Source organism: Vicugna pacos, chromosome 5 (assembly GCF_048564905.1).
Source record: "Vicugna pacos chromosome 5, VicPac4, whole genome shotgun sequence".
Classification (NCBI taxonomy): domain Eukaryota; kingdom Metazoa; phylum Chordata; class Mammalia; order Artiodactyla; family Camelidae; genus Vicugna; species Vicugna pacos.
The window spans coordinates 92,720,912-92,747,826 of record NC_132991.1 but is presented as its reverse complement, the minus strand read 5'-3'; the positions used below and the strand labels follow the sequence as shown (position 1 = coordinate 92,747,826).

Genomic DNA, 26,915 nt, shown 5'->3' with positions numbered 1-26,915 from the left:
CTCCTACTCCATGGCTAGGTCTTAGTTTGAATGTCTCTTCCTCTAGAAATCTTTCCCTGACCAACTCACCACCGCAAATCTAGGTTTGAATTAGGTACCATTTCAAGCATCTTGTGATTCCCCCACCAGAGTACTGTGGCACCTATATTATTATTATTAACATTATCATTATTATTTGAGATGATATTGTTTGGGGCTGTAAAATTCTGTGAAGCCAGGGCTTGCCTTTGTATCACACAGAGATAACACAAGCCCTGGCTTCCAGTAGGAACTTGATAAATATCTGTGGAATGAATGGCTTAAATGATCCAGTTAAAATAGAGACAAATAAGTGCAAGGCAGGTTATAAAACTAAATGCAACTACCAAAAATTATTCACGAAGGAGATAAATAACATAAAATACGATCTTGTACCAATTATAGTCTGGAACCCAACTTCAGATATTATTAAGGAAGGAGAAAAATTGAGAGAGATGTGAGAGAAAGGATAATGGTATATCTAGAACACAAAAGATACTATTTTGATGTTTAGAGAAATATCAGTTAATTTTTTTTATTTTGAAGGTAACCAGTAGTAAAATTTTAAATGAGATACAGACTTCCAAAATATAAAAGGTAAATACAAAGAAACTGTAAACCTGTATAACAGAAATCAGACAACAAGGAAACAAAAGGCATAAAAAGTCATAAAGAATAAACTGAGATAGAAGTAAGACATGATGAATTATTTATAACAATAAATATGAATGTCTTAAGTTACCCTATTACCAATACAGAGACTTTCACTTCAAACCAATGTGAAACAAAAGGTTAAAATTAAAGAGTGGGCATAGGGAATTCTAGTAAAAACAAACTAAAAATAAAATGGTGTATTGATATTAATGTGCAACATAGAAAAATTCCAGGGAAATACACAAAATGAGTGGAAGAAGAGACTCATGTGACATTGACAAAGGATACAGTCCATAGTGAAGAGATAACCATTAAGAAATTTACATGCCAAAAAAAATTATGTTAAATGAAGAAACTAACTGAAAAAGAATAATTCCAGATGATTTTTGATTCATATCTAAGTCTTTCCCACAGATTAAGTGGGAAAAATTTAGAAGCTTCAAATCATAAAGGTGACAGATCCATGTTGGACTTAGAACCATGCAAACAGAATACAACTTCTAGCGCTCCCAAATCATACATTACCTAAAGCTACAGCACAGTACACCACAAAATTAATAGCAAGAGTTAATTTCTAAAAATAATTTAACTTTTTGAAGATTTCATAGCATGCTTCCAAATGAATATTGTTTAATTGTTGACTATTTAAGAAAGAAAATGACAACATTTGCCTCAGAACTACGGCTTTGACCACACTTTTGTTTAATGGAAGACCTACATCACTTTAAAAGTTGCTTTTATTGTGATTCAAGGAAAAACATTTTGCCAAGTTAACTTGAGCAGTCAATCCAAGGAGCTGGAAAGAGAAACAGAGAAAGGGATTAATAGCAATAAATGCAAAATTAATAGGTTGGAATATTTTTAAAGAGAACTGATCAATGAAACCCAGTAGTTTATTTCTTGAGAAGAAAATTAAAATAGACAAAATTCCAGCAAGACTAAACATGAAGAAGCATTGCAAATATAATCACAGTGATTGTCAAATGAGAAAGGGTGCTTATTCCTAGATACAGTGGAGATATCTCCCATGCAGGTTTGTTTTCCACCTGCAGGGATGCACCCACAAGGCTCCTGGCCCTCTGCTCCCACTGCTCCTTTCACCAGTGCAGTGCCCAGAAGCTGGAGAGGAAGAGAGAATGAGGTCAGAGAATGTATTCACCTGGCTTCAGGCTGGTTGTGTGTCCCCAGCCAAGGATCACTGCTCCTGATAAAACAATCCAGCCCACTCTCTCACCTTTCAGGCCCAGGGGTGGAAATAGCCCTGCACCAGCTCCACATCAGTGCACTCTTCCTCATGGTTCCCCTGTACTCACAGCTGGCTAACTAGACTCAACATCAATAAACCTTCCTGGAATAATCCTATCTCAAGTGTGCCATCTGTTTCCTGATAGACCCCTGACTGATACATAGGCAATGCTAAATTTCGTTATGTTTTCCAAGAAATATAGGTCAACAAAATTGAGCCAAGAATAAATCAAAACAAAATATGCCAGTAACCATGAAAGAAATTGAAAATATTATCACCTGGAACTAAAGCCTAGGCTTAAAAGATTCAAATGCAAGATCTATCATGCCTTCTTATTTCCAATAATTATCTACTTATGAAAATCTTCCAGAGTATTAAAAAGATAGGTTACTAAGTTAACATAAAGTGATATTAAAACCAAAAAATAACAGCTCAAAACACTAAAACTATAAACCATATTTAGTTATTAAAAGAGACACAAAAATCTTAGCAAATTGAATCTGTCATCTTATTTAGAAGAATAGCCAGAGTCTCTTTTATGAGGCAAAATGGATCAGTATTGGAAAATCTTTTTGTATCAACTTAGGCAGAAAAAGGCAAAAAAATTAAATCCTAAAATTTGTAGTAACCTCAGAATAGAAAGATATTTCCTTAACCTAAAACACAGTATTTATGTGAAACCAATATCCAAGATTATGGAGAAATAATTGAGACAATCCTATTAAAATTAGGACTAAGATGATGATCCTTGCTATCAATATTGTTATTTAACATTGAATTTTAAAGCTCTAGCCAAAGTAATAGGACAAGAAAAATAAATAAGAAATAGTAATACTGAGAAGAAAATACCATTATTTGTAAAAATGATTGTCTACCTGAAAAATAAGCTTAATAAGTAAAGTTTGCTTATACATCAATGTAAAAAACTGAACACACTATAGAAAAAATGAGCAAAAGGCATAATTTAGCAATTCACAAAAGAAGAAAGACAAATGGTCAACCATAAGTAAATATTCCATATTGTACCTATCAAATTTAAGTAATTAACAAGATGGTCTGTGTAGGAAGAAAGAGGCCCTTCCATACTCAGTTCTTTAAAAAGTGTAACAACTTACACACTTACAGTTTGACAGTATGTTTTAAAAGCTTTAAAATGTACACACTCTTTGACCCTGCAGTTCTATTTCAGCAATTCAATATAAGCAATTGAAATAAGGATGGTTGGACGCAAAAAGAGAGAGAATTGTGTTCAGAGATATTCACTGTTTATAGTATCAAAACATATTAAGGCCACTTATACATTGAATATATTCATGCAATATTATATGGCCACTAAAAAATGATGTTAAACTGCTCATTTATAGTTTTTGAATTGTTCACAGTCTATTCTGAATGATAAAAAATCAACTTTCAATAATATGTGAGGCATTAGCCCATTTTTGTAATACATATGATTTTTGTGTCTAAATGCATAAAACATCAGTATGTACAAAATGTTGATCGTGGTTATCTCTGAACAAAGAAACATGATTTTTTTTTTATTTTGCTCTTCTGTATCTTAAAGGGGTGTTAGATCTGGAAGAAGCTAGGCAAGTTGTAAAGGGAGCAACCACATGGAGCGTGTTCAAGGAGCTCCAGTCAGCGTGAGGCAGACCCGGCTTAGCAATTGGCCCTGACTCTTGTCCACTGTAGATATTTGGTGCCTGACCTTAGAAAATTTCCTTAACCTCAGTTTTCTCAACCAGGAAAGAGGAAGAACAATTTTACAACACTCAGCAAATCTTAAACCTCAAAGAGAACTGCAAAGTTGCCCCACTCCTCCCCAAAATCAAATCTGAATTTGATCAAGCTTCTAAATCCAACTACTAATTTACAGAAGGCAGAGAAAGAGCAGCATGTTCAGAAACTCCATGGGAATACAGTAGCAAAAAACCCCAACAGTGAGAAGCTCTGCAGGACAAATAACCAGTTTCTTCAACAAAAAGAATCACATGAAACAAAAAAAAGGATCTGAAAATGCGTCATATCAACCAATGCAAAGGTGTTGGCCTCATTTGATGTTCCTATTCAAACAAATAAATGGTTGTTCTAATGTAACAGCATTTAAGAGAAATTTGTGAATTTAAACATTGACTGTATGTTAGGTGATGCTAAGAAACTTGTTAATTTCTCAGCTGTTACTATGATACTGTTTATGCTTCTAAACTTCCTTTTAGAGACACAGATATTTACAGATGAAATGATTGGATACACTGAATTTGCCTTAAAATAATATTGGGAGTGGAGGGTATAGCTCAAGTGGTAGAGCATGTACTCAGCATGCCAAGGTCCTGGTTCCAATCCCAGGTACCTCCACTAAAAATAAATCAATCAAATAAATTGCCTCCCCCTCAAAAAAAATTTTTTTAAATAAAACAAATAAATTAGGGAGGGGGCTGGGGCAGTAGATGGGCAGGACTGGCCACGAGTTGATGCTGAGTACACGAGGGTGCCTCATACTATTCAGTCTACTTCTGTGTGCGTTCACACTTCTCTATAACAAAAAAAAAGTTTATTTTTAAAAAGCAAATACTGTTTCCATCTTTATGATGAAGCTGATGGACTTGAATTGTAGAATTTGCAGATTAGGAAACAGACGTCCTTTGCCAGTGAGGACTGTGAAAGTAAAATGAAAAGGCCAAGCTGAGAAGAAATCCAGCAGCAAAGCAGTTCTTCTCCCCCAATGTCCTGATGTTAGAAAATTGAAGTAAGACATTGGGGACACCGCCCTTGGTCCAGACTTCCTCCCAGCAGAGCTCATTCCCCTCTGAGCAGCTCTCCAGGGCCAAGAGCACCAGCCCAGCCATCAGCATCCCCCTCCTGGGTTCTGAATGCACAGCGCTTGGCTCCCGCTTCTCACGATGGTGAGACAGCCCCTTGCGGAGCGCTGCCCTGTGCGTCCCTGCCCTGAGCCCTGTGGCCCTTCGAAGGCCCTATTGCACTGTAGATGGGATCGCTGTCATTCCCTGCGTGAGTGAGGACAGTGAGGACACACACCAGGGAGCCACAGAAGTGGGATCCAAGCACCCCCTCCTATCTCCCTACCCTTTCCCACTTGGACACCAAACCCAGTCCACCCGAACTGTGTCTCCCACCGTTCCCAACCAGGTGCTGAAGACCTGCGCGCCAGCCCCCACGGTCATCGAAGTCCTTTTCAACTCCTACGCTCAGCTCCGCGTGTCGGAGTCCTGGAAGGAGCTGATTCCTGAAGATGTGTTGCAGGTGAGGAAGCTGCCCTCCCTTCCCCCATTAGTACAGGAGTGTGGCCTGTGTCTGTTCACCTGTGTGTGCAGTTTTGCACTAATACCCAGGTGAGTATAAAACATCTGGAGAAGGTAAGAGAAAGGGAAACTGGGAGCACTTGAGTGTTTGTGGTTTTCTTCTGGAGGCTCAGTAATCACACAGCCTTTGTGCTGGTTGGGGTCCTGCGGGCTGCAAGGACCACGCTGGCTTAAGAGTATCAGTGCGTCAGTAGCCAGTGTCCAGAGGCGGATGGACCGCAGAGGGTCTGGCTCCTGTGTATCGGCTTCATCTTCTGACGGCTAAAGACATGCCCGAGGCAGCTGTGGGCACGTCATCCGCACACAGCAAGGTCCGCAGGTGACTGTCGATTAAGAGAGAGAACATCTTTGTCTAGAAGCCTCTAGAAAATGTCCCCTCGTGCTCTCAGTGACTTGTGCCCCGGGCGGATCACTGAACACACCTGCTGTGCTCTGCAGAGGGGCTGGACAGAGCGGAATTCCAGGAGGTGGCCCGTGTTGTCTGAAATCTCCCAAAACAAAGGACACAGACCCTCTTGGGGAGGTTGGGAGGATGCCTTTCATGGGTTACTCCATAGCAGTAGCCAGGAAAGGACCACCTGTGTGGTCTTCTGTCTGGGGAAAAAGGCTTGAGGGCTCCAGGTACCCAGACTGATGCTCCCCTGCCTTCCTTTCAGATGCACCAGCCCTTCTACCGGTCCCTCTTCGCCTTGGCCCACACCCCGCGCTGCCTGCAGCATCTCTGCCGCTGTGCCATCCGGAAAACGTTTGGCCGAAAGTGCTTTGACCTTGTGCCCCTGTTGTCCTTGCCGAAGTCTCTGCAAAATTACCTCCTTCTCGAGCCAGAGGGTGTTTTGCACTGAAACTCACGGCACTTGGACCAAGATGCTTGTGCTCGTCCGTGGAGGCTGGGTGGCAGGTCAGGAGGGGCCCAGATGGGACTGCCCACCCCAGCCCCAGCCCAGGGCACAGACTCCTCGCCCAGCGTCAGGCTCCCCTGGGAACCGGGTGGGTGATGAACGCCCTCTCCGCCTCTCAGGGCTGCTTGTGGGGACTGAAACTGAGGACCATGGGACTCGTATCAGGAGGCGCTTTCAACAGAAGTTGAACTAGAAGGCACATCTGTTTTTCTGAGGCCTGTCTCCGGCCCACAGCAGATTCGCAGCATTCATGCACCCCGCTTCAGACCCTCTGCCTCATGGGAACCATCCCACCCCGCCTAGAGCCCAGCCCTCCAGGAAGACTCTGTCCCCAAAACATACATACGGACGTACATACGGAGAGAGGACGCCCACTCCCGTAACGGGGGCCCCTTCCCCGGAGCCCACTGCCGCTCCCAAGCCCACCACAGTCGGAGCGCCCTCGGAGGACCTTGGAGGGACGGTGAGCCGGACGTGCTGATCCCACGTGCGTCTTCTGTTCCACGTCCTCCCCAGCCACGCGGTCCAGCCGTGAGGAACAGCCCAGGGAGCCAGACGCTGGGAACGCACACAGGGTGACAGCTGAGCCCAAGCGTTCACAGAGGAGGTGGTTCTGACAGCCTCGGGCTGTGCTGACCATGACCTTTTTTTCTGTGTTCGGGTGTTTTGACATCTGGGGCCTTTCAGACCCTGGAGGGATGGCCCCTCCCAGGATGAACCAATTCCTAGAGACAGGAATCAACTTGCCCCCAAATACTCCTGAACCAGTCCCGAGCTCACACCCCAGCACCTCCCCGGAGCTCCAGCCGCATCCCCCGGGGCCGGTGCCAGACGCCTGGGGCAGCCCCTCTACCCGGAGCCCAGCCGTGCCAGGCCTAAGCCCGCAGGCGCTGCCTCGCCCATTCCTTCCAGGGAAGCCACAGCTGAGGCTCCTGCCCCCAGCCGCTCCCCCTCCCCCGGACTATCCCTGGTGCTGCCCCAGGTGGCGTGCCCCTTTCCTGGGGATGGTGGGTAATAAACTCTGTCTTCATTGGTGACTGTCTCCTACTCTGTTGGCCTTTCTAGATCTCAAATTTTCGGTTAAATGCTGTTTTTAAAACAAGGACTCTTAATGGCCATCATCCGAATGGCTCCGCTGTTTCCAGTTTGAGCCAGCGCAAGGACCAGCCTCAGGCCCGGCGGCCCCCCGTCCCACGGTCACAGTCTGGAGCAGGGTTCACACCCAGCAGACAACTGCAGTCTAAGGGGGGATGTTGTGTGCACTGTGAGCATAGCCCAGCACGGGGGTGAAGGGGGGCCTGACAGGGCCACCCCTTAAGGGCGATGTGGTCAGGCTGCAACACAGTGGTTAGGCCGAGGGAGAGACAGGACAGCCTCCCCCAGAGCCTCCAGCCGGCCCACCCCATCCTGCCCTCTGAGACTGGACAACTTGCCTGACCTGTGTAAACATGGTTCACGACCCCACACACACCCAGCCCGGCAGAGGGCGCTTTCCCAGCCCCACCTGCATTCAGGAGCCACCACTGTATCCAAAGGAAAAGTTGAACAAAGGCAGGGCTGCAGGGAAGGGCAGGGCTGCAGGGAAGGGCACGGCACGATGGAGGAACAGTGATGCGTCCTCCTGGAGGGGAGGGTCCCCGTGCTTTGGCAACTGGAAGGAGGCAGGGCTGGAGGAGGTGGGAGGCAGCCCGGGGGCCTTGGCTTCCAGATGAAGGATTCTGAACTGAATCAGACAGGCTGCAAGGAGCCACAGAGCAGGTGAGCAGATGCGGTCCCAGTGAGACTCTGGGAAGATTACTTCGTCCTGGAAAGGGATGCATCTTGGAGCGTGGGTAGGAGCCCAGGGTAACACCCTGGAGGCGGGGCTTCAGATCCAGGCTGCCCCACTGAGCAAGAAGAACAGTCACCTGACAGTTTGCTCAGCTGGGCAGTGAAAGCACGTGACCCTCTCTCACTGGCTGGGGTTCAGTGAAATAAGTCTCGGAAAGCAGCAGGCCTCTCCACTCTGAAGAGGTCTTGTGAAAGGCACATCTGACACTGGCATCTGGGGTGGGGCCCCGGATTCCGTGGCTCTGCAAACTTTACCGTTGCTAATGAGCTTGGGTGACACCCCTGCCCCTGGCTGGCCGTACTGGGTGCAGAGTGTGCAAAGCCCCAGGCCCAGAGGCAGCCCAGGGATGGAACGCAGTAAATGCTTCCTCCTATCATTATGATTGTTTTATTATTATTAGAAGAAAATAGCCTAATGTTGAAATAAAGACTGTAAAAATGGGAACGCAAAGCAACGTTATTTTATGAGAACAAATGAGAAAGGCAAATACAGTAAGAGATACAGCCAGGCAGCCCCAGACAAGGCCTGTCCTCGCAGGGGTTTGCAAATGAGCATCTGAGCAAACTTGCTTGGCAGCCCCAGCCTTTCTTCAACCTCCCCTCTCCATCCCACCCCCACGTAGGAAAGTTTGGTTGTATTTCTGCAGTGCACTACATTTTACATTTTAAATATGTTTTGGAGTTTGGGAACAAAAGAGAACTCTTTTTAAACACACTGATTTTATATTTCTAAAAACCTGATGAATAGTGATCAGTTATTATATTTTCAAACACATGTTTTCCCCCACGTTACAGCTTAAAAACAACAACATGATTCTTACAGTCAGCCCCAGACCACTCCCCATAGCCACTGAGATCCTGCCACCAGGGGAGAATTCTTTTCTGTTATTTTCACCCCTTAGAATTTTCTTTTCAAATTCAGATTCTCCCAGAAAGAGCTAATCCACAAAGTTCTTTGGGTATAAACCATTCAGTCATCCATTCGGTCATTTGTTCATTCCTTTCATCAATCCTGAATGAGTCTGCTGGGGACGGAGCCCAGGGTTTGGGAGGAGGACCCACCACCAAGGAGACAGACTGCTAGTGGAGTTCACGGCCAAGCCGAGAAGGCCAACTTGTCAACAAGGCTGCGGGAGAGACGTGGGCGCATCAGGGGAGGTGTGGAGAGAAAGGGCTCCCTTCTTGGCCACTTACTCTCTGCCTTCATCTCTGCATCAAATGAGGGCTGCCCGTTCCCAATGCAGGTGATGGTTTGGGCACTTTGCAGCTTCCCTCATCGTCACTCTCATCCTGTGCCCTACAGGCAGCCCTGTGGCTTCCCTAGTGAGCGCCCACTCAGCAGTCTCCCACCAGCCAATACCAAATGCCACGCGTCCTGCACCTCCAGTCTGGTGCTCTTGGTCAACATGGATTCATGTGCAGCAGAAACAGAGCAATGAACTGGACGCCCAAAGACGTCAGGCGTCCTTGCCCTGCCCCCAGCTCATCAGGAGCATGACATCACTTCATGGCTGCACAGAATAAGCAGAAAATAAACTGGCACTGGAAGTTGGTTCTGAATCACCTGCATTCTGGTAGCTCTGGATGCACTAAATACTGTCCCTGATTTCTGGCCGTGACAGTACAGGACAAAAATGGCTTGGAGTTAGTACGGTGGTTTGGCATTATCTTCATCTTTACATGGGATGGAATTAATTCATAGGTTTTCAGAATCTAATTACAACTAGCAATTTGCTTTGATAAGCAAAAAATAAAATAACTGTGAAAAAATTATGGCATTAATGACTGTGTCTAGCTCTGCTCCATGTGTTAGGAAGTTCTAAAATGAAGGGGACTTGCATGGTTCCACGTAGATAAGAAAGAGAAAGAGGAGAAGGGGCAGGGGAGGGAGGGAGAGAAGTGAGTTGGTTGAGAAAAACATCCAACACCGCATTCTACTTTGAAGCTAGAATTATTCTGGCTGACTATTTTTTCCAGTGAACTACATATACCCTGGTATTTCTTTTATTAAAGGGTACAAATGTTCTCCATTCTTCAGCAGCTCCTATTGAACATCATTACTGTTCTCTTTGAGTACATTACATAAACTCAATTCCCTAAGACCTAAACTTTCTTTAATTTTAAATGTGGTGTTTAATGATGCATTCACATGGTCCAAACTTCAGAAGGTAATAAAAGAGCAGATGCTGTTTCTACTGAGAAGAACAAAAGACAGCAGAGGACTATTTTCCCTCCAACTGTACTGAGTATCTTTGACTGTACAACTTGTCATCAGAGCGCAGAGAGTTCAAAAATGCACAGGTGAGGTTCCCTGCCAACAATGGTCCTGAGGAGGTTCACCCTCTTCTGTCCTGACCTTACCCTGGGCAGGATGGGGTGTCCACAGCACAGCCAGACAGACACAACCCGCAGCCCCCAGGTAGGCAGTGCACAGATTAGCACCATGTGAGCCGTCATGTTTAAAATTCTGAATACAGCATTGGGCCTCTCTTGTAGTGTACTTTAAAAATCCATTTAATTTTAAGTTACATAATAATCATCAATTCAACATGTTTTGAAGAAATTCAAAAACCACTGTCTCTTTGAGAAGCATTTGCTAATCCTAGTAACGCTGTGCACTCATCACGTCCTCAGTCTCCAAAAGAATCCTTACGTTTTCATGTTGAGGGGGAAGGCTGTTGAACTTTTGCAAAGAACACTTAACCCTCTACAGAAATGGCATAAAATACGGGCTTGGAGAATGAGCTGGTCCGCTCCAGTGACTGGTCCTGGTGCGGGCATCTGAGAGGGAGCTTCAGCACTGCAATTGCAGGTGTTATTAGCTTGCCAAGTGCTTTTCATCTCTTAAGGGCTGCCCAAGGACCAAGTGATAAACCAGGAATATTGCATCTTTTATTCTATTATTTCAAGAATAAATGGTTCCTTAGTCAAATTTTCTGTGTGCACTTGGGATATTCAGAGTTTCAACTAGGATCAATACAGCGTCTTATTTTGGGATTTCAGTACGCCTTTCAAACTCCAGGGCTTGTCTTGAAATTGCCAGCATCTTTCCATTTTAAAGCAAAAATTCATCTCATTAAATTGCTAAAATAAGCCTGAGGTAAAAATTCCTAAGAGCCCAGCGGGAGGATTGCCAGTATTGAAACTTATTTTCATGGAGTCCTGCAGGTGGCGCCATAAGCAAACGGTCTTACTCTGCCCATCAACCTGCTCTTCCCAGGATTAAAAAAGAAAACAAGATTATAGCTCACATGATAAAGATGAGGAGAGTACAAGGAAACTATAGAATCGTGACGTATCATACAGAATTGTGCTGCTATAATAAAAAAAATCCGTAATTAAAATATTGATTATGGAACTGCCTACTTCCTTTGTATTAAATATGCGCGTTTTATAGGCAATGTGTTTATAAATAAATACAATTTTAAATTGACTCTTTTATGATGCCATAATGACAGCCTATCCTCATTTGTGTGTTAAACGTGTTCTTTAACAAAATTATACATTCAGTATTGCAATGTAACTAGCTGGGGTTTCAGCCTTCATCTAATCTTCCAGAATGGTATTTCTGCAGTCCTAACATTCTGCTTAATCACTCCAATAAAAAGAGTAGATTTCTTTGTAATGCAATTTGTAAGCAATAAACATGATTGAGAATGCAGTATTTGGTGTCGACTATGTTTAATGCAGGGTTTTAATTTGCTGTGTAATTATTCATTTGGTAGGCACTTTTTCTATTCACATATCTTGTCCCTGCTCAGAAGAAAGTTGGTAAGTTTGGAAAACATTGGGGAAACAGGGGTTCCTTGTGCTTTGTGCAAGCCGGAGTTTGATACAGATGTTGTGGAGAGAGAACATTTTTTTATCTGCTAAAAACAGGAGGTCACATTAATTCGTAGTACAGACACATAAAAATGTGATTATGGGTTCTAAACAGAACGCAGTAGGCTCCTAGTTAACACAATGAGATTTCTAGGAAGTGATGCATAAATTCTTCAAAAATGACACATTTCTCACGTTTCATTCCAATTAAATTACTGAGGCAGCTAACAGCGATGAGCTCAAAGTACGGGGGCAAAATGAGGGTTTTCTTCTGGTAACTGTATCTCTGCGAAAGTATATTTTTATGAGAAGCAGTTAATATTAAGCTATTATTTTTCAACTGCGCTGGAAGGGATATCTTGAGCCTTTCTTGTCGCGCTCTCCCCAGAAGAGTCTGCTTCTTTGTTTCTTGGGTTTGCTAATAAGAAGAGAGAATTGTTCCACTGACTGCGGCCCCCACCCGGGTCCCCGGAGTAAAGGGGCCCAGTCCGAAAGGGGTCCCGGGTGTCAGCCCCAGGGTCCAGCCCAATAGCTGCCCACAGGTCCGCGGACCCACGGACTCTCCATTTACGACCTGCGGCGCCGGGCCGGGGGCGGGGGATGCGGGGCCCGTGCCCACTCGCGATCCGCGAACACGCAGGACCGGTGTCCCCCGCGCCCGGCCCAGGCCTCCGGATGCTGAGTGCCCCGCGGCCTGGCGGTGTAGGGGGTCGGGGGTGGGGGGAAGGTCTGCTCCGGCAACCCGCAAAGTCCCTCTCCCGGCGAGCCTCGGATGCGGGTCGGGGATCCTGCCCAGCCCTCAGGGCGATGGGGCTCAGGGCTGCTCCCCCGGGAAGGAGGCCAGAGGAGCGCGAGGCCACTATGCCGGGGGCGGGGGGTGGGGAGGCGGGAGGGAATGTCGGAAGACAAAAGGATGTGAAGCTTTAAATTCAAAAAGATGTTTTTGAAAGCCTCGTCCTGGGGTTTGAAAGGCGCACCGAGGACAGCGGCGGAGCGATCCCAATCAGAAATGCGATTTGAAGTCCTAATGAACTTGATTGCGTGAACATTTATAATCCCCCATGGCCCTAAATGAAATCAGATATAATCAGAAGACACGGGGAAGGGAGTGTTTACAGCCGACGCCGGGCGGCTGCGGGACGGGGAGATGCGGCCCCAGTATCGATGTCGAAAATGATGGATAACGCGGGAATGGCAAATATACTATTTGTCTAATGGCTCGGCAATTAAATTCCCCTGTAAATGACCCATGCCTCATTTCATCCTAATCTATGGAATTTTGATTGAATTCGTCAGCTCTAATTGAAAAATACTGCACTTTAATGTCTGCATTGCAGTTTCAGGACGAGAGTGGTTTTAATGAGACAGTGCCCCCCTGACCCGAGAATATTTGAGACTTTTATTTGGAATTTAAAGCCAGAAGATTGCTCAACTGAGCGCTGCGATTTCCTCCCCTGTATCCACGTCCATCTATCTCCAGGCACGATTTAATAAACGCACTTGGGGATAAATGCGTCCTCGATCCTGGTGCCCATGTGACAACCAAGGGGCGCCCCCTCCCCGAGATAAGAGTGGGGGGAGGGGCCTCAGAGCGGTGCAGTGGCGGGCCAGCAGAGGGGGTGTTCAGAGCCTGTCCCTTCCACAGCCTGGGTGCCCTGCCTCCACCCCCCGCCCCTGGGGCCCCGGGCACCATCGCGGGCCTGCGTCTCCGACTTCCTGGGTCAAACCCAGGGGTTCCCCCTGAGGAGGAGGCCCAGCTGCCTGCGACCCGCGCACCGGGAAATGGGGCCCGCCCCCGACGCGCTTTATATGCAAATAGCGAGGCGAAGCCATCCCTAAGAAATTAGCTACTTGCTGAAGCATATTTACTAGATTGAAATGAATTAAAGAGAAACATTTTAAGTCTTACAAACGAGATAATTGGGCCACATTAAAACTGGAGATGTTTTCTCCTAAAAAGCCGGGTTGGGGGAGATTTAAAAGCACCCCCCCTCGAAACGAGGAGACCTGGCCCCGGCTGCTCAGAGACCGGAAGTCCGGGAGTGTGAGGGACCGGTCCCCGCGGGGACCTTGGCGCGGCGCCCCTCCCTCCAGAGTCCAAGCAGCCAAATCCTCCGCTCCGAGGGACTGGTCCCGACCGCGGCCCGCAGGGGGCGCCCCCGAGCCAGGGTCCGGCGGCGAGAGCCGAGCGGAGGAATGGGGAGAGGGCGGGTGGTCCCAGGGTCCTTTGCGGGCAGCCCAGCTTCTTCCACCCGCAGTGTCCCCGCAGTGTTCAAACTCCAGCGGTGGGATCGGGATGGGGGCCCTGGGTAGACAAAGTCTGGGGGGAAACAAGAGGCCAAAGTGCTCGGGTTGCCTATTCCCTCCCCAGAAGAGGAATGTATTTGAGCCTCGTTCGTTTAGCAGTAAACAGTTAACCGATCTTTTATTTAAAATAAAATTACAGAGAAGTCATCTCCCTGGGAGGGCAGTGCCTAGCGCCATTCTGATGCTAAACTTGGTTATGAGAGCCGACTGCTGAGGGATGCTCCCGGGGGCCAGGGACTGTCTTGCGCCTCAGCCTCCGTTCGTGCAAAGGGGATGACGCTGCACAGACCCAGGAGTGGCGCTTCCGGGACCTCTCTCTTCCCGGGGGAGGCGCCTTGTGTTAATACTGTATCGCGTCCTGATCCCTTGGCGGCCTGTGGTTTGTTTTTAAATGCTCGAGTGTTGAGATTAGAGGCTGCCTCAAATTGATCATCTCACCCTGAGCGCACAGGCTTGCGCTCCTGGCTGCCCGGCGTCCACCCAGCACTCTGCAGCACTCCAGGGCTGGCGCGCGTGCTTGCAATTTAGATGATGGCCTCCCGAGTGTCTGCTCCGGGCCAGGCGCCCTGCCACCGCGTGCTACGTGATCTAGTTCAGTCCCTACGATTACTCGTAACGTAAGCACTGTATTAATTATCTGCGTCTTAGGAACGCAGTCCCTCAGCTAGTGAGACAGAGCCGGCATTCCGGCCCATTACGCAGATGGAACAGCAGAGTCTGGGGCGAGCTCAGCAGTGCCTCCAGGACCCTCAGGCCCAGATGTCAGAGGCTTTCTTATCCATCCGGCTTCTAGGCCCTGCTCAAGAGTGAATCAAAGAGCCAGGAGAACTTTACATGGATTTTAAAGAGAGCCGACATCAGTTTTCTATTTTCACGTTCAGCATCTGATTGTATTTCTTAACATCTTGGAGGTCTGATTCCCCATCCTTGTTTGTGCCAAAGCCTTCTCTTTAGACTATATGTTTTTAATTAAAAAAAAAGGACTTTTTTTTTTTGGTGCAATCGTAGACATGAAAAAGATTGACGCGTCGGCCCTTCTAATCTCCCAGAAGGCCCGGCTGCGTCCGCTTGGGACCGCAGAACCCAAACAAGCCCTAAAATAGATGCCATTATCCTCATGGCCTATAGGCGGCGCTCTAAATCCCTGAGCGCTCCGCACACCCAAGGTGCTTATCAAGCTAAACTTTCTGAAATTGAGAAGCCTTAAAGAAAGCTATTTCCTGCCATCCCTTCATTAATTTATTAAATCTATAATACTTATTTTGACTTCTGTTTACGGATCTTAAATAACCTTGTTAGATTATTAAAATTAAAATGGCTATGGAAAATTTGGCTTCCACAATAAATGAATTCATTTATTTACATTTTAAGGTATACATTTCCAGATAACTTCCAATACACTGAGTGAACTGAATTGTAAAGGTTTAGGAGTTAGAATGTAGATGAACTTTAAGAAGTCTCTCGTCTCCTAGGTTGTCCGGGGTTTCTTGTTTTGTTTCATTTACATTTTAAGTGGGTCTGAGAGAAACCCGAGGACAGAAGGAAAGTTGTAATAACCACGAGGTGAAGTGGTTCGGGTTCAGATGAGAAGCAGACGGTCCAAGGAGGCCCACTCCCCAGGCCCTCGCTTCCGCCCTCTGTGGGGTGTGTGACTGTCCTCAGTGGCTGCTCCACTGTGCCCTGGTCAGAAGAGGCCCCAGAGCCCCTCTTCTGGTGGCAGTGACAATGTCCCCTGAGAGTGGCAGTCACCTCAGAGTGGCTGGCCTCAGGATATGGGCGTGAAGGAGCTCCCAGAATAACATCCCTGGCAGGGGTGCTTTAAAGTCCTCGTGCAGAACAAACGCTAGCTAGCGAGGTATGAACAGCCTTTCTTAAACACTCCCTTTAACGTTCCAAACAAAACAAAACACTCTTTCAACAAACCCACACACAAGTGGCAGCATGCCCCTTGCAAAATGTTTTCGCTTCCTACAAAACCCAGAAATGTCCCCTAGGGAGGTGTAGGGACAGCATTCTGAAGTTTGCTGGGGGGTTTCCACTGCATCTCAAAGCACTCCTTTCCGCGTTCCCTCGTTTTCCAGTCCGCTCTATGTGTGTCCTAGCAGGTTGGTCCCTAAATGAAAACGCATCGGGGGTATAGGGTTTGCTCTCTTTCTTTACTCTTGGTTCCTTCTTCCTCTAAAGTTTGGGGACTTCAGGCTGCACCTATGAGGGAGATATCATTGCTGGTAGCAAAGTTATACAAATTATGCCTTCTGTATTTTTTCCAGATGACAAATGGAGGAAATTCAAAGGTTCTTCTGTTTCGGAGGCCTATGAAATCATCACTTCCAAGTACTACTACCAAGGAGGGGTTGTATATTGGGTAGGGGGACCTGAGACAGCAGGTTTTAGAGGATCCCCTCTCCTCTGGTACCATTGCAGCCCTCTCAGGCAGTGGCGGGAAACGGTGAGGACAGTGGGTGTGTGTGGTTGGACTAGGGGAGAGTTTAGATGGTCCCAGCCAGGCAACACAGATGCCCACCTACATTTCAATCCTCAAGCCTCGCTGAAGGCATCCCCCCTGTGGCCCATGACTTACACCCACCCTCAGGTCAGTGAGCAAAGGTCAGTGGGGCAGGTGAGGGCTCAGAGGGGCTGAAGGGGTGGGGGACAGGGAGTTGAGCCCCGTGGCCAGCCTCCTCTGACTGTCCTTCTCGTTGGCTTTGATTCCTGGTGGTTTTCAAGCCCCTCCAACAAGAGTCAAAGATCCACACTGGGATTCTCCTCCGGTGTGGAATGGCTGCACCCTAGTGGTTGTGGGGTAAGCGTGCTTCTATTTCCTGGTTCTGTAACGGGGGTGCCCTACTGGAAGGGAAGTTCCTGTTGGCCTTTTAAGAGGGCTTTGGCGTCTGTTGTTACCTCTCTTCAATGGCCGGTTATAACAGAATGGGTCTCTCCCCACCCCCATCAGCCCACGCCCTCTCCTGTCCTCTGGTTGGGAACATCTGTCATCAAAGGCAGTCTCCCCTGAGGAGCTTCCCCTAAGAGCCCGACTGTCCTTTGGGGAAACCTCAGTGGAGCTGGGTTGGTCAGATACAGACATACCTACCCTTGAGGGTCCCAGATGAGATGAGTTTATTGCTAAGTGAGCTTTTTACAATGACCTTTCCCCCTGCCCCCAGAAATCCACAGGAGGGATTCGTTTGGAGGGACAGAGGCCATCCCAACTCTCCCTCTCCATTTAGCCAACATCTGTCCCTCTGTTTATACCCAGTGCCCTGCCTTGTCCTGTGGCATCCTTTCTGGGTCACTGTTTCTTAATGGGAGGAGGCAGTAGCCAGAAGTGTAGGCCCTGCTTGGCCGGTATCTCTGGAGAAAGGAGAAACGGGATTCCGCCTGGGAGGATCCCTGCTTTTTCCTGGGTCTCTGTAGAAGCTGACGTCGGAGCCCTGATGTGGCGGCTGCTGATCCAGACCCTCTCTTGCTCCCTCCAGTGTGGTTTCCGAAGGGTTAAATGGATGAACTCTAGGTAAACCTCCTCCTTTTTAAAAGACAACACCCCTGCAGGGGGTCGGGGCCATCGAGGGGTGGCAGCTGGGGCCCTGGTTTGGAAGGGCCCAAGAGTCCCACGAGGCTCCAGTCCAAGTCCCTGGCCGGGCTCTCCCCGGACACAGGGTTTACCATCCCACTCCCAGAGGTAGAAACTCGGAGGGTGCACTGCTGAGTCCCGGCCATCGGTCGCATCCACTGGACGCCTGGCTGCGTCCTACCCAGGACCATCACAATGAGTACACCGCCTTCCAGGATAAGGCGATTGGGATGGGACGGAGGTGGGGGAGGGCAGTAACTGACCCTGGCGTTCCAGGAGGGGTGCCAGTACAGCGGTTTCCAAGGTCCCCCCACTTAGGCTGGCGCACCCCCTCACCCCTCGGTGCCCTCTGCCCGCTTCCCTGGCCTCCGTTTACGCGGCCCCGGGATTAGCATCTCTGTGAAGTCCCGCAAACAATGCCTGCTGTGCGGGGAGATGAAAGTCGGGCGCCGGGTGGCGGGGCGCGTTTGAAGTCCCCGAAAGGTGGGGCCGCGGGAATCCGACGGCGCAGAAGCGTGGAGATAAAGGCAGGTGAGAAGTGCTGCGTGGCCTGCGCTTCCCTTCCCAGGACCCCAGCCTGGGGTTCCGGGACAGGCGCAGCCTCCAAACGCGCGGCGGGAGCCAGTCCCGCGGGACGAAAGCGGACGCTACTCCCACGGCAGCCGGGCCCGCGCCCTCGCTGCCCCTTCGCATTCGCGCCCCTGGCCTCCCGCATACCCCCGCAGCTCCAGCCCCGGCTCCCTCTTGGCCCGGCCTCCGCCTCATACTCCCTCCTCCCGGTCTGGGAGCCCCGGGGTGGGCGGGCTCAGTCCCCGCTGAGGATCCCCTTTGCCCGGACTGGGTGCTCCCGGAGACACGCGCAGTGAGCGCGAGCTCGGGGCTTCCGGGGCTTAGGTGTCCGGCGATCCAATCCCCCAGTGGTCATGAAGTCCTTACTCCAACCTTTAGAGCTATTCCGAAAAGGAACTATGTTCCCTGCCTGCGCCCTTGGACGCCTAGGCCCTGGCTCAGGACGCCGGCGCGGGGTGCGGGGGAACCTCGGGCTCCACGCGCTCGCAGCGGACGCCTGATGCCCCGTCGGCGCGTCCACGCCTGCATTCTAGGGGCTCCAGGTCTGTGCAGGAGCCCCCGATCCTGGCCCCAGATACCACCAGGCCTCGACCACTGGGCCGTGGCTCCGCCCGTTCCTCGGCGCTGGGGTGGGGAGGGTGGCGCAGGTGTGAGGGGTCACGTTTCCCCCGGCCTGCAGGGAACAATTTCCAACTCCCCGAAGGAAATGCAGAAAAAAAAAAAAAGTCCTCTTCTACACGTTGAGGTTTTGTTTCTGCTATTTTGAGGATTGGGGACAAAAAGCAAAACTTTCTACATAAGAATGCCACAGCATACACTGTCCTGCTAAGTGTTTTTTCTTCAGGGCGCTTTAGAACCCCCCGCCCCGCCCCGTCCTGCTTTCTCCCTGGCCAAGGAGCAGAATAATGAAACCAAAGACTTTTATTTTATAAACCACTTGATCTTTGCTTGGGAAACTCTATTAATTGAATGGGTTTGCCTTTTTTGCCAGTCCCCTTTATCATTATTTATGGGCTTTAAATTGTTTAAAGTTCCCTTGACGTTCAATTTACAAGTTTGGGGACTTTTTTTGTTCTGCCTTTTGTCCTGGAGAAAGACATCGTGTTGGAAGTGCTTTGAAAAGCCAAACATGAGAGGTTGGCAGTGAAAGGAAAGCGGGCGAGATCCCTTTTAATTCTGTCCTGTTGGTGAATAGCTCTTTTACATAATTGCAGGAGCTATTTCAAAGCCAGCCAAGGGCTGACTTCACTTAGAACCACATGGAGTCTATTTTGGGCTTTCAGATTAAAAAAAAAAAGCTGAATAAAATAGTTTAAAAAGATGAGGCATCAATGCTTTCTGCTACTTGCAAATTGGTGTGTCTGATGGGGAATTTTACACAAGCACCCCTTTGTAAGTGTGTCTTGGGCTTGGGAGGGACTGTTCTGGGTTAGCTGGGTGTGAATCCCAATTGCCCTTCCATACATAAAACCCATCCCAAGCTATTTCCCAACTATTGCCAGGAGCGAGAGCTGCGGCAATGACCGAGTGATCAGGCCACTCGAAGTCCCTATAAATAATAACAACACGGTTGCCCGAGAAACCAGCCTGTAGCCTGAAACTGGGAGGTGGGTTGGAGCGGCCGGCCCGCGAAGCCTGCCGTTTCCCCTCACCCAGGGAGACCTGGGGCTCCCACGCTGCCTTCTCTCCACGACCACCCGCGACCTCGACCCTGGCAGCAGCTTGGCAGCGCGCGGTTCGCGGTGCTTCCTCCTCAGGCTGGGCTAGGCAGGCCAACGTAAGTTTGCTGCATGAATATTCATTTACTTGTGCATTTTGCATTTTACACTCAACCTCCGTACACCTGCGTGCAAAAGCTGACTGGGACAGCCTCGAAGCGTGGCGACAACTTAATTACCATCACATTTACTGTCATCTGATATTTTAAGTGGCCTAATAGGATCTTGACACCAGCTTGGCACCGGGCGAGGAGGGTGTCCAGGGGCTGGGCCAACTTCATCCCTGCGGGAGGTTCCCTGGAAAAAAAGTTCGCAGAAGTTAACTGGAGTTGGAGGACGCAGCTCTCCCTTTGGGTGTGTCCTTCACTCTTCCTAATCAGAAGGAGAGGATGGGGGACTCTTGAAGCAAAGTTGCAAAGATCTGTGCCAACTAGTTTTCCCCTTGCAGGCTGGGCTGAACTGAATCACCAAGGGTTCTGCAGTTTGAGGCAGTTCCAAGCCAGGAACGTAGGCTCCGAAGGATGGATAAGCCGTGTACTCGTCTCTTGCTGCCCATAAATCTCACCAAGGAGCAGAGGAAAAACTCTAAAGGCTTTTATTATCCGCTGTCCCCATGCTCTGAACGCTTTGCAGGTAACTGAGGTGCCCGGAATGAATCTTGTTAATCACCGAGAAACACAAGGATCCTTTTATGACGCGAACAGTCGTTTTCTAAGCAGTTAAGCATTAGATGAGAAAATATTACTGCATTGCATTCGAGAAAAAGCACACTAGTAAATAAAATTCATATTGACGAGAATTCTCTGAACTCACTAATAAAAGAAGATTAGTATTATAACCCCTGTAGTCAATACTTCCCACAGCAATTTATGGATGCAAATAATATGCTATCACATTATTTCAACTGTAGCTGTAATTCGGTGGACCTAAATCTTCTTGCTGAACTTTAAATGTGGAATTAACACTAAAATAATCAAAGGAACCTCTGTTTCCCAGAGAGTAATCGGGGATGGAAATTCCTAGAACAATATTTTAATGCCAAAACAGCAAAGTGGATGGCAAATCTGCCTAGGCAAAATGAGTAACAGCTTACACAGTCATGCCAGTGTCAAGCGGCAAAGGGACCTGGCTGTATCAACGTAAATCAAGCAAAGAGTCGAGCGGTTTTTTCTTAGTACTCAAAAAAACAAGGTGACTATGCCCAAGATGGTGTGACTGTAACTATCTCATAATGAGAGGGAGTATTTATTATGCTCATAAAGAAATCAGCCTTTTGCCCTGGGCTTCGATTTTTTTCCCTTCCCCTTCTCTTCTTTTTCTTCTTTTGTAGGAGGGGAGAAAGAAGGGTAGAACTTAGAGACCCCCACAGACACCTCCTTTCCCGTGGATCCCAGTGGAAATTCATTTCCCTTCACATCGCCTAAGCCACCTCCGGGTCTGGGCGTGAAGGGAGCGGAGGCAATACAAGCAGCGTCCTAATGAATTCCTTTCAAACCGCCTGCTGCCGGAGCCATCTATTACTGCGGCCTGGAGTGGGGAAACGCGTTTGAGACGTCTTTGTCCGGGTGGGGGGTGGGGGGAGGCGAGAAGGAGGAGGGCGGCTGGATGCGCGGCCAGCGAGTTTTCTCAGCACTCCGGGGAGCCGAGGATGCACCCTCCCCTCTCTCCTCCAGGGCCCTGTTTGGTGGGCGGTGGGTCCCCAGGCGACTCCGGGCTGAGGAGGTGGTCCAGGATTAAGACGTCCCCCGGGGGCCTTCAGGTTAAAGCAAGAAAAAGAGAGCGAGAAAGAAGAGCTTCAAAGAATCGGGTCGATAAATTCATAAAGATCGATTTATCTTTATCTCCCAATTAAATGTGCTTGTAAGTGATACATAACACACGTCCAACACGGGCCAACTCCCCAACCACTAGCCCCTTGGCGTGAGCTGATTTTTAATGACTGGCGTTAACAATGCCCTTCTCTCCTCTCCTCCCGAGCCCGGTGCTTGTCGGCCGTTCCGGGCGAACGTCTAGACCCGGGAAGTTGGAGCCGAGGCCCTGGAGGCGCGTGGAAGCACCGCGCGCTCTGGAGCGCTTTGCATGGTCTGCCTTTGCCACGAAATGATTCAGTTTTAAAAGAGAACATAAGAACTGAAAGTTCTGGTTTTTATCATGGTGAAGGTGATAAAAAAAAAAAACATTCCTAGCACCCACCCTCTCCCCGCAAATCCCTTTCTCCCAAATTCTGGGTTTTTACCATTGTCGAGACAGGGGAAACATCTGGAGGCAATCGGCTCCATCCTGCAGTAGGCAAAGGGGAACCGCGCGCCCTCGAGTCCTCGCGCTGGAAATCGGGCGGCGGCGCCAGGGTGAGCGCTCCCTCCGTTCTCAACGTGCTTAATTAGCGCCTATTTACAAAACGCAGCTTTTATTTGAGCAAACATCATAAAGCTTTCATCAGGATAATCTCACGTTATACAATCTGGAGGCACAGCAACTCCCCCCGTCCTCCCCGAGGATGGAGCAGATAAAGGATTCGCTTTATTATCATAATTATCGTGGCTGTTATTTTGGTGCGCGCAGGCAAAGTGCGTAAATAGGTGCGATGATTAAGAATGTCATGAAAAATGAGAAGGGATCGCTCATGGGAGGGCCCAGCCGGGATGGGGGATCCAGCAGCTTCCCGGCGCCGCCGGGAACGCGGGGGCTCAGGGAGGAACCTGACGGGTTTCCTGCTGTGGGCAGGGGCTGCTAGCTCCGGTCCGGCGCCCCAGAGGCGGATCTGGAGGGGTAGGACCTTGCCCCCAACTCCAGGAGCCTCTCCTGGACCCCGGGCGCAGCAACAGCACCCAGCTCTAGGGTGAACGGCCAGCAGGTTTGTTCCAATGCATGTATAAAAAGGGGGGAAATGCCTGAGGTTTAGCCGCGGCTGTCGATAGCCCCGACAGCTGACCTCGGAGGCGGCCTCAATAAGGCTGCGGAGCCCCATGTTTCGAGCCTTGGAGGTGCCAAGAGCCCCTTTCAAGTTTGTGCGGCGCGGGCCAGGCGCACAAGCTCCAGCTCTAGGGCCCGAGCGCGGCGCTGCTGGCGCCCACAGTCTGCTCGCAGCCAGCCCGGGAGAAGGGGAGGGCCCCGCTTTTGCCCCGCCTCCTCCTGGAACAGCCAATAGGCGGCGGCTCCCAGCCCCACGTGAAGGGAGCCTGGCCTGGCAGCAGGCAAAATGTGAATGAGAAAGAGGAGCGCGATTTAAAGGTGCTGGCGGCGCCCGCGGAAGACAAGTGCGCCAGCTTCGCGGGCTCCCCAGCCGCCCGAGGGAGGCGACCGACAGCAGGGCGGACAGACGGACGCACGGACGCCAGGGAGCCCGGGCCGAGGGCCGCGGAAGCGACGCGTGTGGGCTCCGACGGGCAAACAGCGGGAAGCAGCTCCAGAGAGCCCACGGGGCCCGGGCGCCTACTCCACTCCGGGGCGCACGGCCTCACCCCGCGCACTGCTCGCACCCGCTCCTGCCGGGGATGCAGCGGGCCCAGGACTGAGGAGCATCTGCTCTCCGGGTCCTGCTCGGCCCCTGCCCGGTGCAGCCGGCTGTGCTCCCAGAGCCCGGCGGGCTTCCCGGTGGCGGCGAGGCGCGGGGACTTCTCGCTTCTCGCGGGCCTCTCCCGAGCGCGTCTATGAGCGCAGCGTTCCCGCCGTCGCTGATGATGATGCAGCGCCCGCTGGGGAGTAGTACCGCCTTTAGCATAGACTCGCTGATCGGCAGCCCGCCGCAGCCCAGCCCCGGCCATTTCGTCTACACCGGCTACCCCATGTTCATGCCCTACCGGCCGGTGGTGCTGCCGCCGCCGCCGCCGCCGCCGCCCGCGCTGCCCCAGGCCGCGCTGCAGCCCGCGCTGCCGCCTGCGCACCCTCACCACCAGATCCCCAGCCTGCCCACCGGCTTCTGCTCCAGCTTGGCGCAGGGCATGGCGCTCACCTCCACGCTCATGGCCACGCTGCCCGGCGGCTTCTCTGCGTCTCCCCAGCATCAGGAGGCGGCGGCCTCTCGCAAGTTCGCGCCGCAGCCGCTGCCTGGCGGTGGCAACTTCGACAAGGCGGAGGCGCTGCAAGCCGACGCGGAGGACGGCAAAGGCTTCTTGGCCAAGGAGGGCTCGCTGCTTGCCTTCTCCACAGCCGAGGCGGTGCAGGCTTCGCTCGGTGAGTCGGCGGCGCGCACAACCCGGGCGCGGGGGAGGGCGGGGGCGGGGGCGCTCCGGCTCCGTGTTTCGGCGGGGGCGGAGGGGGCGAGGCTGAGCCCTAAGCCCGATCTCCGCCCCGGCTGCCCCCACCCCCAGCCCGAGGAGCCGGAGGATGCGGCCGAGCTTTGCCACTGGGCCTCGGGTACAGGGGTGGGGGGCATTCAGAACCACACAACAAGCAGGGTAGGGGGGACATTTAGCGCCCCCAGCCAGCTGCTGAGCTGAGCCGCAAATCTGTCTGCCGGCGAGTTTGGCCGAGCCTTGCCCCACTCTCAAACCCCGCGCTGTGACCTGGGGTCCCGGGTAGGTTTCAGCCTTAAGGGGAGAAGGGTTTGGCTGTGCGTCTCTGCAGTGTGTGTGCCCAGGGGCGCCCAGACCTATTAAACCCCTTTACTGGGCTTGCTGCTTGCCTAGGAGAATCGGATACCTAGGAGGCTGTGGGTCTGCGTGTGTGTGCTGGGTGTCTGGTAAGAACTTCTCCTAAGGCTACGAAACTTCTTTGACCAAGTCTCAAAAAGAAAAAAAAAAAAAGACAAGGTCTGGGATCTGCACCTCTCGACGCCCCCACGCTGACTGCGATGAAATTAAAATTCATAGAATTTTCACGGCGGGCGCGGGGTGGGTCGGGGGGACGTGGGGTGGAGGGGCGGGGAGCGCAGGATGGATTGTGAATTCCCCCTCGGTCCTCACCCAGCCCCCACCCGGAGACAAAGAGGACACTCTTGGGCCTCACGCCTCCTGTTACTTCTGCCTTAAGCTGCGGGAGGCTGGGAGGGTGCAGAGAAGGCCTGGCGGCCCCTTGAGTGATGGTTCTGGGCAAAGGGCCGTCGCCTGTACTGTCTCCTCCTCTCCCTTGAGCTTTCTCACGCTCCCCCTCTCCTCTACCCCTCAAAGGCCAGGAAATCACAATGTGTTAATGTCATAGAAAGACAATCCGCTAAGGGGGGGAAATGCCCGAGTGACGGCGGGAAAGGGAAGGGAAGGCCAGTGTGCGAAACGTAATAAAACGCCGTTTGGTTTTGCTTTCAGTCGGGGCTGTCAGAGGACAAGGGAAAGACGAGTCAAAGGTGGAAGACGACCCGAAGGGCAAGGAGGAGAGCTTCTCGCTGGAGAGCGATCTGGACTACAGCTCGGATGACAATCTGACTGGCCAGGCGGCTCACAAGGAGGAAGACCCCGGCCACGCACTGGAGGAGACCCCGCCGAGCGGCGGCGCCGCGGGCAGCACCACGTCCACGGGCAAGAACCGGCGGCGGCGGACTGCCTTCACCAGCGAGCAGCTGCTGGAGCTCGAGAAGGAGTTCCACTGCAAAAAGTACCTCTCGCTGACCGAGCGCTCGCAGATCGCCCACGCCCTCAAACTCAGCGAGGTGCAGGTGAAAATCTGGTTCCAGAACCGTCGGGCCAAGTGGAAAAGGGTCAAAGCCGGCAATGCCAACTCCAAGACAGGGGAGCCGTCCAGAAACCCCAAGATCGTGGTCCCCATCCCCGTGCACGTCAGCAGGTTCGCCATCAGAAGTCAGCACCAGCAGCTGGAGCAGGCCCGACCCTGAGGGCCCAGGGAGGGCCAGGGCCTGGACCACCATGGAGAAGCCACAGCGCTGGAGGGAGCCCGTGGTGGACCCCACCATGTTGGAAGCAAAACTCCAAGTCACCCCCCAACTTTGGACATCCCAAGCAAATTGAGAATATATTCATTAAACAGGCTTAAAAGACTGCTTTCGAAGGGGCTACAGCTACACCTGAAGACACACTAAATATTTATTATACTGTCCTACTTTGTACATAGATATCTATATAGACTATCTCAGTTGCAGTATTTTGAAAGTTATAGGGCCAAACTACCCAGTTCTATCCTCCGCCCACATCCCAGAAGAAAGTAAAACCTCTGCTGTTACCTGCCACGCATAGCAGCCACCTTTCCATACTTTTCCAAAGGTAAACATGACACGCAAGAACAAACACTGGGGTCTACACTTATTTTTGTTTCTATTCTGGCTTTTTCAGTTGACTGAAAGCAGACGTTTTGGGGGCAGCCTGGAAATTCGCTTTGCTTTGGTTTTGCCTGGCTTTCTTTCCTGGGGTTGCATAGCCTATCTGAGCCACGTCTGAAGCACGTCTCCCTTGTGTTTAATTTATTTCAATGTAGCTTATTTTCTTATAAGTTATGACATTAAAACAATCTCAGTCTTGTGAATAATAAAAAGGAGAGAAGGGGGGAAAGGACCAATTCTTGGGTCTCATAAGTATGTCCAGATTTGACTGTTTAGAGGGTACCCCCAGTGTGTGGCCAGGCGGCTGGTCGGAGACCAGTGTTGGATAAACGCCCACTGTCCAGGGCCTCCTCAAGTTGGCCAGATACGAGCCACACAGCACCTCACCAGGTTTTAAAGAGGAGAGCAAGAGTTCCAATTGGGTTATCAATTTGAGAAAACTTAATTTGCGCCTTAGAAATCTAGTATCTTCCCCTTTGCTCAGCCTAATCAGTACCTAGGAGGCTGGCAAACTTTGGCCAGAGGAGGAGGCGGGTGCCTGAGGAAGGCAAATGAGTGAGGGCATTGGTGGCTTTGCACAAATTCCTGATTCTCTAACCAGACCACAGCCGGGGAGGGAACGCGTTTCCTTACAAACATCTCCGATCCAAAGAGAAGCGGTGCTCGCTCGCGGGGCTGGGCCGAGCGCCCATGAATCAGGTTCCGGGCGTGATCTTCCGACACGAGCCGAAACCCAACTAGCCGAGCTGGGC

The 26,915-nt window shown here is 50.6% G+C and overlaps 2 protein-coding genes across 2 annotated transcripts in view; both read left to right on the top strand.

Moving 5' to 3' along the window:
- The window catches only part of ASB18 (ankyrin repeat and SOCS box containing 18), a 55,078-nt gene extending 48,998 nt beyond the window's left edge, over positions 1–6,080 (top strand). Inside the window, exons 5-6 of the mRNA XM_072961888.1 lie at positions 5,066–5,179; positions 5,895–6,080. Of these exons, the coding sequence (XP_072817989.1) occupies positions 5,066–5,179; positions 5,895–6,080 (300 nt within the window). The remainder of the gene's footprint in view (positions 1–5,065; positions 5,180–5,894) is intronic.
- Positions 6,081–23,182: 17,102 nt separating this feature from the next.
- Positions 23,183–26,399, top strand: GBX2 (gastrulation brain homeobox 2). Its single transcript, XM_072960664.1, has 2 exons — positions 23,183–24,128; positions 25,199–26,399. Exons 1-2 carry the CDS (start codon positions 23,606–23,608, stop codon positions 25,720–25,722), a joined length of 1,047 nt encoding a protein of 348 aa, XP_072816765.1. The 5' UTR covers positions 23,183–23,605; the 3' UTR covers positions 25,723–26,399.
- The last annotated feature ends 516 nt before the right edge of the window (positions 26,400–26,915 follow it).